Source organism: Nelumbo lutea, chromosome 1 (genome assembly GCF_056320005.1).
Source record: "Nelumbo lutea isolate HS-2025 chromosome 1, American lotus-T2T, whole genome shotgun sequence".
Taxonomy (NCBI): Eukaryota; Viridiplantae; Streptophyta; class Magnoliopsida; order Proteales; family Nelumbonaceae; genus Nelumbo; species Nelumbo lutea.
Genome location: NC_142684.1, coordinates 89,766,634 through 89,778,758, shown reverse-complemented (window position 1 = coordinate 89,778,758; position 12,125 = coordinate 89,766,634). Strand labels below are relative to the sequence as shown.

General features: G+C 36.5%; 1 protein-coding gene across 1 annotated transcript; it reads left to right on the top strand.

Annotated features, from left to right (window-relative positions):
• The first annotated feature begins 446 nt into the window (after positions 1-446).
• LOC148876040 (WUSCHEL-related homeobox 9-like) lies at positions 447-2,892 on the top strand. The gene is made up of 4 exons (XM_088965952.1): positions 447-633; positions 1,123-1,857; positions 2,321-2,550; positions 2,769-2,892. Exons 1-4 carry the CDS (start codon positions 504-506, stop codon positions 2,772-2,774), a joined length of 1,101 nt encoding a protein of 366 aa, XP_088822078.1. The 5' UTR covers positions 447-503; the 3' UTR covers positions 2,775-2,892.
• The last annotated feature ends 9,233 nt before the right edge of the window (positions 2,893-12,125 follow it).

The following is a 12,125-nucleotide window of genomic DNA, read 5'->3' as shown; positions in this document are numbered from 1 at the left end:
TTTTCCATGCTTCCCAAACTTGGCATCTGAGAGAATTGGCTTGTACTTTTGAGTAATGGGCAGAAAGATTTGAATTTTAATGCAAAAGTGTAAGGAATGGATGGGAGTGTACTCTCTCCATCTTCTTTATATTTCCTTTCATAATGTTTATTGCCATTCTTATATTCAACTTCTTACAGGGAAATTTTTGTTGTATCAGAGTTGTTTCTATTTTTTATTTTTTTTTATTAAGTATGGTTTTCTTATTTTTTATTTTTCTTTGGGAGATGGGAAGGACTGTTTTATTAATAGAGGAGAACTGAACAGGATTAGGTGGAGGGAGAGGCTATAAGTATAAGAAGAGGTCTTTTGTGTTCCCTGAGGTTTCAGTACCGCAAACAAGGGCCGAGATAGGGATTCTATCTGTTTTTTTTCTCCTTTTTTTTTTAATCCAGTTGGCTACTTAGATTTCTAGCATTGTAGCTTTCACATTCACCTGGCAATATCCATTATCATCATCAATCATGGCTTCATCTAACAGACACTGGCCTAGCATGTTCAAGTCCAAACCCTGCAACACTCACCACCAATGGCAACATGACATCAACCCATCTCTCATGTCAACTCCATGCCAGAGAACCCCATATGCACCAGGTAATCATAATATATCCTTCTTAGTAATTAATAACAACAAATCGATCGACATTTATGTTCTCTTTTTTCTTCTCTCTGATGTTGTGTTATCATGTTCTACTCTCATAGCTTCTTGGACCCTGCTCATGTTTAGAAAGAGTTGGGGTGTTCTAGCTTTACAGCCTGCCAATATTCCATCAGTTGATGAATTCTGAGTGGAGATGAAAGTCGAAGGTTGTCTTACCTTGATTTAACTCCAGGCCCTTACTGTTATCTCTGTCTGTTTTCCTTTTCTGATAAATTCTTTTTGTTCATCCTTCACAGTACTGTATGATCATAACCCAATCTGTTGTTGTCTATTTTTAACATGTTTGCTTCTGGATCTTCTTGTAGCTCGCCAAAACTGTTTACTTATACCAGTATGAGAGAGAGAGAGAGAGAGAGAGAGAGAGAGAGTGAAACCCTAAACTATGACGTTTGCAATCTCTAATAAGAATCTGTTTGTGACAGTGCCAGGTTGCGAAGAGAGGAGTCCCGAGCCGAAGCCGAGATGGAACCCTAAACCGGAGCAGATACGCATACTCGAAGCGATATTCAACTCGGGAATGGTGAATCCACCCAGAGACGAGATAAGGAAGATACGAGCTCAGTTACAGGAATACGGCCAAGTCGGCGATGCCAACGTCTTCTACTGGTTCCAAAACAGGAAATCAAGAAGCAAGCACAAGCAACGACACCTCCAGTCTGCAAAATCCCAGGCTCAAACTGCTCCGGTCACCACTTCCCCAGCCCCAGCCCCAGCCGTTGCTGTGCAAGCGTCATCTTCCTCCTCTTCATCGGAGAAGTCACCTCCGAGAAGAACCGATAAGCCTCTCCCGGCGGGTGGGGACAATGTGATCGAAGCATCTAATTCTCCGACGACTTCGGTTAACCAGACCTATTTCCAGCCCCAGCCCCACGTGGACTTCAACCCAGAACCCTTCTTCTTCCCGGTGCACTCTCCGTCCTTTTCGCAGGGATTTTGCTTCTCCGAGCTATCGAACGTCGTTCAAATCCCTGATCAACTCACTAATCCTTGCCCAGATAGTCTCCTTCTTAACGACCTGATTAATCAAGGAGCTCCGAAGAAGGATGTTCAAGTAAAGATGAAATTGAACCAGCAACTCAGCAGCTACACCACCATCACTACTGCGCCAGTGACTACTACAACTACAGGATATACTACAGCTCTCAATCAAATACAAGGTGTTCTTTGCGATTTATGCATCTTCACTACACGGAAAATTTTCTTCTCTCTCTGCATCTCGAATTTGATAAAAATAATAATTAAATGAATTAAATAGACACCAACGAATGATGAGAATATATGTCTCGTTTTGTCCTTGTTTTAATTTATGAAGAAATTCTGCAAGCATGAACGTTCATTTCATGTTACTGCGTGGGGGAGGTGGAGTGATGGAGGGGGTAGGTAGGGGTCAAGGACATGTTTGTCAATTTAGAATGATAACGAGGATATAATGGTCTTTTAAGTTGAGTCACGCTTTTCTAGATAGGACGTGTGCATGGCTGCTATTGCTGATTGACCACTGCTTTGGGTTTAGCCGAAGACTCGAAGCACGTCATCAGATTTTTCCTTCCTAATTATTTTATTTTATTATTTTTCGTTGTATTTTGTTGTATGAAACCATGAATGATTCTGTGTATTCAGGGGTTGGCGAATCAGGTGGAAATGGAATGATTCCGGCTGCTGCGGTGAAATCAACGGTGTTCATAAACGACGTGGCCTTCGAGGTGGCTGTGGGACCCTTGAACGTGCGTGAGGCTTTTGGAGACGACGCCATCCTCGTCAACTCGTCCGGCCAGCCGGTCCTCACCAACGAGTGGGGCGTTACTCTGCAATCCCTCCAGCACGGCGCATTCTACTATCTTTGGCGCACGGTAATTGCCATTCCACACACACACACACCCAAACAAAGGAAATGGTCCTAATATTTTAGATCCATGGATTCTTATTCTACAATGTCAACCATGTTTGAGCTCTGCCATATCAAGGGATCCATGTGCATGAACATGCAGTATCATTTAACATTACTCTCTCTCTCTCTCTCTCCAACTTGAACAAATGAAGAAGTTTTGTATTTGTTGACTGGTTTCAGGTTTAGGAATTAAAGTGGCCGAGACAAAGAGATGAAGTTGCATCAAATGGGCTGCTTGCTTTGTGCTTCCTTCAGTCTTAGGTTTCTTAGGTTTTCTGATATCAGATAAGAAGATGAATGTAATGTAGTGACCTTGATTATATATAAGACAGATCTTTGGAAGGATATTGTAGTTTTTTATTAAGGTAGTATATATAATATCTATATACATGGGAATCTGCTCTTTTTGGCTTCTTTTTTATTTTTTTTTCTATTTTTCAAGTATTGTACAATTTCCATACGTATCATGCCATGTCAGATAATCTTATACAGATGTCCATCTTGGGTGATATCATAAACTTGATCTCCATCAACTTTTGGGTGTGTAGAGTTGCTTTTCTTTCAAGGAAAGTTGGAGGGGTTAGTTTTAGTTTATTTACTTCTAGTTTTGATCATTCTGCAATCTTGCGCAGTACAGCCACTGTAGTTGAGAGCTTGCCTAGCACTTACTGGGGTGTCAATCTCATCTTGAGCTTTGAAAGGTGACTGCCTGCTAGTTATCAATTAAAGGACTATTTGCAGTGTCTCTCTCAAGCTGGAAACATGCATGGAATACAAAATGACATCAGTGAAAAGTGACTCTAATTGCCTTTGATGTTATGACTTTAATTGTAATGCAAATAAGTTTGCATTTATGCAAAATTATGACAGTGCAAATGATTTGAATGTAAATTCTGAACTTTTTTTTTTTCCAAATTTTAACTTATTTTATTTGATTGCAGTACAAATGAAATAAATTAAGACATGAATAAAATAAAACCCAAAATAAAATTAAACGAGATTTTGCATTTTTTTCATTTGCACTCCCATGCCTTTGTATTGGTGCAAATAAAAATGCACTGCAACCAAACACAGCCGTTAGGATACATTGTTTATAATCATGAGGTGCAACTCCTTTTTTATTGATACATGAGATAAACCTTTTAATTGTGTATGTGGTTTGAGTTTTATCAAATTGTTTAAGTAAAGAATTCAACGTACTACTGGTTTAGTGGTTCAGGGGGTATTTTTTTAAATTGGTTTAGTGGTTCAGGGAAAATCACTCAAACTTCTCCTTCTCCATGGTTTTTGAAACTGGCTGAGACATCCCATGCTTTTCAAAAATGGGGTTAGACATTACCATCTCCCATAAATATTGTTGGAGAAACATTTTCCCCTTGGGTACATTATTTTCTATAGCCTCTTAACCAATCTTAATTAAATTGCTGTATGCATTGCATAGATTCCTATATGCTATATAACTAGTTAACTAAATAAGGAATTATTTAAGTCTGATCATCCTTAGCCAACAGATATAGTTACTGGAATTTCCTCTTTACTCACGTAGATACTTTTATTGATAATACTTGTATTATATGCCCTATTCATTTTTTGAAGAAGATGTAGCATATATGTGTTTTATGATTAATTTGGGAGAAATGTACAAGAGAGGAATGAAATGGATTTAAAAATGATGGAACAGAAAAAAGAAATATTTAAGTCTTTTACAATTAAAACTTAGCTTATATTTTTATAGATAAATGTTTGCTAGGTATTATACATATGATATATTAGATATAAAATATGCCAAATCTTTTATTTTTAATTTTTTTAATGAAATGGAAGCACATATTTACCTGACTTTTATATACAGTAACCTGTTTATTTGACCAAGTTTTTGGTCATATAAATTTTTTATTACTCCAAGTTCAAAATAAAAAGAAAAAACTAAAAACAGAAAACAATTCTCAAAGAAAATCTAGAAAAAGAAAATACATAAAAATTGGGAACTTGAAGTTGTGCACCAAATGCAATTAAAAATTTGTTTGGAGATGGAGCAAAAGCTCTTCTATATTGTTTTCATTGTTCATATAATCCATTGGAATATTACACTGCTAGCTTCATAGCCCTATCCACTGTATTTATTTATTTATTTTGTTTAAACCATCTCAAATGCCAACTATTTAGAGTCTTTTCGATGCCTCAAATGCACAGAAAGAACAAAGGATTAATAACACGGGAAAGCTAAATATAGTTAATCTTCATGGCCCCAAAATGCACCAATATGACTCTCCAATTTCACTGCAGAAATCTATAGTTTTCATGATCAATATGTTAACTAACGGGTTAACCCATTTGCCTTGTTTTTGGAATTAACCTAAGAATTCAATAACCATTCTAGAAATTAGAATTATGAACAACCATCAGTTTGGACTAGGTAACTGTAACTTGTGTTTTTTTCTTTTCTTTTTTTTTTTTTTTTTTTGGATACTATGTCAATCAAGCTGTAGATTATCCTGAAATAGTGAAATGTTCTAGCAGTAAAGTTCTGTCTATGAGAGGAGGTCGCCCAAGGGAACCCTACTCAAATACTACAAAAAACTCTCAATATCCGAGACATATGTCTTACTGTTTAATACCGACAAGGGTTTTTATCAACCTTAAGCATAGCATAATAAAAGTATTAATTAGGAGCCAGCTTCTTCAAAAATGGCTAAAGTGGCTGAACTGATGAGTGGGTTGTGGTGTTTTCCTTAATGGTTGAATGTGATGTTGTCTTGATTATTATGTTCCTATATATATCATGTATCCACTTATTGGACAAAGCAAGAAGTCATTCAGTTCAGCCATTTCAGCCGTGGTGAAACGACCCTTAAAGAAATAGTACTGTCACGAGTAGGAATAGAGACCTGCTTTCACCCTTGTATAAACACTGTAAAACAAGGGTGAGTGTAGATTACATTATGGTTAGCATGTATAATGAACGCTACGTTAAGATTCTTCTCATTACTGTTCAGGGATTGGTGATGTGTGTAGGAAGTATATATAGTTGCTTATAATTATGGTAAGCTAGGTACCTCAGAATGAAGTATGTGTTGTGTTGAGTTGGGATGTTTATCTCCAAGCGATCATTGCTTTGTATATATGCATTATCCTTGCAACGAAGCAGCTGAAGGTTTTGGCTGAGCGGCTGAGCCAATTAGGCAGCAAGCTGAAGGTTTTAGGAATATGGACAGAGGGAGTCCAAAATCCATTGATCCCAGTGTAGGCACTGTCGTTCGCTGTGTTTGATTGAGCTCAAGTGAATAAGAAGACTCAAGAAGACTGATGAAGAGAACGGGGAGAAGAACGTGTGAGTGTGAACGTGATGGTGGTGGTTGTTGATGGGGGTGGGTGGGTCAGTCAACATATGGTTGAGTGGTGCAGGATACTTACGTGTCCACTGCCACCAACAGTAGAGTTGAGTGAAAGAAAAAGATTTATCGATCTGCAAAAATTCCTTCCCCTTATATCTCTGCGAAACGTCAAGGTCTCTGCTTTTCCTCTCTTCCCTTTTTCTTGGCGTTTGTGAACGAACTATCCATCATCCATGAGAACGAATGATGATGATCAGCAAACCATCCCATCTCTCTCTCTCTCTCTCTCTCTCTCTCTCTCTCTCTCTCTCTCCCTCTCTCGTGTGGGCTGTTTGGAGGAATCTGATGTGATGAACTCTGAACTAGTAGCAAATCTAAGGGGAATAGTTAGCCCAAGGCTACTCTTTTTGACTACAAGGAACAAGTTCGTTCAAGAAACTAGAACCTTTTCAACGACCCAAATATTGTTCTCTTTCCTTTACTTTCCACCTGGAATTACCTTACATGGCTACCAACTTAGGCTAATACTTGATTCCTACCACGTTGGATCACCTACTGATTTTTACATCTAAATCTTAAATTCCGATACCTTCAACCCTAAACTATAATCTCTAAACTCTTAAATCCTAAATCCTAAGCCCTAATCTTAAACCCTAAACTCCTAAAATCTAAAATCTAAACTCTAGGCCATAAGCCCCTAAATCCTAACCTTAAATCTTAAACCCTAAAATCTAAACTCTAAACCCTTAAAAATTTTAAACCTTAAACCATATGATCTAAACTCTAAACCGTTAAGTCCTAAACCATATATTCCTAAATCCTAACCCAAAAACCTAAAATTAGTGTATAAAATGGTTATGATAGGATGGATGTCCTCCAATGTGGTGGTAGGAGCCATGTTTTTTCAACCAACAAACCATTTACTTCGGAACAAAATTAGATCTAGGTATCAACACCCCGGTCTTCATTTGATGGGTCAACTTGGGCAGGCCAAGGGTCAATTCTGGTCTACCAACTCCATGGTCTTTTGAAGTCTGGCATGGCATGGATGGCTGTGCCCATGTCTGAATTCATGAAATGGAACCAAAGCATGGCAAGAAAAATCATGGAATGTTGATCCAAAATCACATGAACTTGATCATTAATTTATATTTAATGGATCAATTACCTTTATCTTTGCCAGGTGTACTGATGATTGCTCCAAAACCCTACCATGTGCTGTTGGGTTCTTTCCTTGATGATTCACAATACTAATTAATGTTTCAGAATTTTAATCAAAGGGCCCATGTGGAAAGCCCACCCCATTATGTATCTTTTCATGGACTGAATTTTAAATGGGTCACCGGGATCTCCTTACCATGACCCCCTTCTGTTTCAACTTTGTGGAGGAATAAAGTGGCTTGGCCCAGAGTAATCAGAAACTCTTGATGGACCACAGTTACAGTTCTAGTCCGTATCAGCTTGCTTTACAGGGCTTCCATGAATAGTCTTTTTCTCAAGGAATACGGTCCACTAAAGTTATCAAAAGAAAGTTATTCCTTTTTTTCTTTGATATGTGGCAGTGAATTTGATGGTCCAGCTCCTTGTTGATTGCTATATGATTAATGAATTTGTTCAGAGTTCAGAGTCTTAATTAGAACAAAATTCTATTCTAGAAAAATAGCAGTACTAAACGGAACATACGAAAACGCGTAGTAAATTAAAACTTATTAACGCTGATTAGTTGAGTTCCTTTAAACTTTAGTCTTCCAATTGCAATCAATTAAGCGATCGAGTGCTTAATTATTGTTAAAATAAGTGCTTATTACCAGTGTTTGGTGAAAAGTGTTTCTTTCAAATGGGGTGATATAGGTATTTTAAAATTATGTGATGGGTCAAGACAGGTCAGAAAGCTATAAGTGTTTGAAAATAAGTTCTTTCTTGATGCACTTGTTGGTATTTCCTTGATCAATCACTTGTTGGGGTTTATTTACCAAACAATAAAAAAGTGCTTATTGGTATTGATATGACGTAAATAAGTATTTATTCAAATAAGTACTTAAAAATAAGCACTATCAAAATGGGCATATGTCAAAAATCAAAGAATGGTTTGTTGACAATAGATAGCGGTTATTTCTTTCAGAAGAGGGACATAGTTGTTGTTCATCCAAAGTGAAATAATGTGGTTTGAATGGATGGATGTACATGTACAAAATGATTCGGACCTAGCAACTAGAGGCATCAGTTCAGCTCAAAACCTTCATATTCTGCCACACAAAGACGAAGGCTGACAAGATTGTAAGAGGATTCCTCTTGCTAACAGCATGCGAAGGTACCCCTCAACATCCATGCAGTCAGTGGCTACAAGGGCTACAATTAACAGTATAAGTTTTTTTTTTTTTATATTTAATCGACAAAAAATAAAATGCTGAAGAATTTTTAGACTAGAAAAGGCATATTAAAAAAGAATTAAGCATGAAACATTTTTAGGGAGCATATGGGGGATGCCATGTGACTTATGTACATGTGGGTGAACCTAATTACCAATAAATTGGTCGTTCCCCACTGGTGAGGCCAAAAACCTACATTCGGATCATTATAAAGTAATCTATTAGACAAGAGGATGCTAGCTAGAGACTACATGGTTGATCGATTCAAGGGTGTTGGATACTTGGATCCATTTTAACGATCTGTTTGGTTTGATAGAAAATAAGAGATAATTCCTTGACTCTGTTTGTTTGTAGTACAAATCTGAATTTGATACAAATTTTGCATTTGGTTCAGTTTTGCATATGTATTTTATTTAATATAAAATTTATACTTTTGTTCCAATATTTGCATGGTAGTGTAAAATTTGCATCCAAAAAGTGGTACAAAATTTGCATCACCTTGTTTCTACCCCAATCCTCTCCCAAAGTGAGAATCAATTAGAGGTGGCAATTCATGTTCATATGTTCTATTTGTGCTGTGTTAAAGTATGGGTATTCAGATATTTGGGTCCACATGAACACAACTTGTTTATTACATACGTAGCTTGGCACAACCCATATAACCCAAATTAACATGATTAACTTATTCAAATTAAACAATAAATAGTTTAGATAGTAAAGAAAATAGGTCATTTTCAAGTTAAGTGGGTCAATCCGAAATTAACACATTTATTAGTCATGTTAAACGAATAAACACGATTTTGACATAAACACAATTAAGATAAACCCAAACTCATTAACTGTATATTGTGTTTGAATCATCTTCGTTTTTAGTATTGCCATCCTACCTCAAATAAATAAGACAAAGTCAAATCTAAAGCAAGAATAAATCAGAATTTTCACTCTCATTGTTTATACCAATGCAAATAAAATCTGTATGCAAACAAATGGATCTTTATGAGCATTCCCTCAACTTTATATTTCTATCAAACCAATATATGGTCAATGATGGATTTATGTAGAAGCCACTGTGGGCAATTGCCCTCACTGAAATTTGAAACTACTTTATATGTATATGAAGAAATTTAATTATTTTTACAATTACCCCCACTCAAATAAAATAGTGGGGGGTCAAATTTTCTTAAATTAGATCTTATGGTTTTAAACGACCTCAGAGTCAGAAATGAGAGTCCACAGGTGTGCCCCTACTGATCAAAGGTCCTGAATCCGCCACTGGATATGATTACTAAGAAAGCTTGAAAATGCAGCATCCCTGTCACATCCTTTTGCTTGGCTGCTTGAAAGTATCTTCCAGGCCTTTCTTAGAGTTCAGTCCCCCTTAGATTTGTTTTATTGGTTTCTCACATGACGCACATCCTCCCCTCCAATACACACCATCCCCCCGTGAATTGGGAATATTTCCCCCTTGACAATGAGGGATAATTCTTAGGGGGCTGAACTCAAATTACCCCATCTTTTATTGACTCTTTCTTTCCTTGAAACAATGAAATTAAACACAAGAATATATGTATATATCCACTGAATCCATAAGGAAAGAAGGGAAAAGAGAGACACAAAGATAAAAGGGGAAGAAAGACAAAATAGGTAAACAAAGGGAGTTTTTTTCTTTTTTTAGTTGTGTTGTAACTTGTGAGGCATGTGAAATGGGTCTTTTTTTCCATTTTAATTTTTATAAAAGATGAGAATGAGGGCCCGTTTGAGGGGGCCTCAAACTATAGTTTGTAGCTTGAACATACAATGTCTTCTAGTGTTGTGTAAGTCAATCACATCTCACAGAGTTGTGCCCATTTGGGAGGGATTTCACACAGAAATTGGTAAAATTTTGGAAAGCTGAATATAGACTTACATGGCCCAAAAATCAAATTTTCGATGAAAGTATTATAGGTAGCTTCTTAGAAGTGGTTCTGTTAACATGCATAACCAGGCTTATATATAGTTAAAAGTCAATTAGTAAAGTCTAAATAAAATGTCTAAATTGACTCTATAATCTTATATTTTCATTTAACTATGTTTGGTTTGAAGGAAAAGGTAGGGAAATGAATGAAAATGGAGGGAAACTTTTACAAACCTTATATAGGTTTTCCTCTTTTTCATTTCTTTTCCTTACTTTTTCCTTCAAACCAAACATAACTTAAGGAAGACATGGGAAAGTGAGCTGAAAAACCTGAAAATAATACATGAACTTCATGCTTTTTTTGAACTTCAATGGGATCACTCGAATACACAGATCTCTGCTTATCCATGTGGGATCCACCTTAGAAAATCAGAAGCCATTACATAAAAACTCTTCCAAACAGGGCACAGACAGTTTTAAGCTCAGGCAGAATGATCAAAGGAGGATTGCCAGCTTTGTAAAACTCAAAGCACTAATTTACATTATTGGGTTGTAAATGGTTGTTTTGTCAACCTCATCTCTCTTCTACTTCTAATGCAAGCAAATTCCAATCACCATTAATTAATTGCATTTTTCCTAAGGCTGCGTTTAGAAATGATGCAAACGGAGTGTAAATCCCGGTTCAATGTAAATTTGCATTCTGGTTCACTTTTGCCTGTGTTTGGTAATATTATATTTATGCATTGACAAATGATGACAGACCAATGCATATTTACATTGATAATAAGATGTAAAAGTATATCAATAAAAAAAATTGAATTCAAGTGGGCTTTTGATAAAAAAAAGCATATACTTTATTGAAATTTATGTTTACATCTATTATAGCTAAGTTTATTTGATAAGAAGGTAAATTTGTTAATGTAAAACTAACTCAATTTTTCAACTTATATGAACCATTTTATACTCTACATATTTACATTCACACTTGTTTGCATCATTTCCAAACACAGCCTAAATGATAAAGCAGGAAATCAGGAAGGATTGTTAATTCATGAAAGACAACTCGTAGAAATGCCCTCAACATTGATCTTGACTTCATGGATAATGGCGGGCATCCATTCCCTACTACTGATGGCCTTGAAACCTGCTATGCACCCGGGTTTCCTCATCTCTCATCTGGGAATGATATAATATAGACCCACAAATTTGGGCATGAAATAAAGATTAAATGACAGTGTGCTATGTTTCTGTGACGCCAAACATTCTCGGCAGAAAGCATTCCACACATTATAATACCACATCTCCCTTCTTATGGTCATTTGATATTCAACAAAGAAAAGGGCTTCAAGTATACAATGAATGAATTTGATTACGGAGCTGAGCTGAGCGATTCTGACGCATATTAAGTTTGTTTTCATCGGATGCATGTTAGTCGTTCATACACCCTTTTACACTGTATCAGGAATATTTCCGTACTTATTTATTTTTTTATGGGGGAGATATCCTCAATACAAGATCGTAAGGAACTGTGAGAACTATGTGAGCACTGAAGCCAATTTCATGTTGGTTGTATCGAGGGAACTGCGAATGCTAATGTTTTAGTGCCATTGCTGGCTGGACAAAGTAAATGCTCTAAATTTTTCCTTTCGTTTTTTTGTTTGTGGACCAGATTCTTCTGTCACACTCGTTGTTGCCATTACTTTGGAATCTTGGTTTGTTCCTCACAGGCTCACATAGCGTGCATTGTTTTCAGTTGTGCATTGAGAACATCTCTCAGCACATGGTTTTATCATCCATGGAAAGATGTTCTAAATGCAGCGCTGCGATTGTATTGTAAAATTGGTGTGAGATACACATGAGGAGCAAATCCCACGTTATTCAAACTTTCATGTTTTTTAATTTCACTTTAGATTTATAAAGGCAAATGATAGTATGTGAA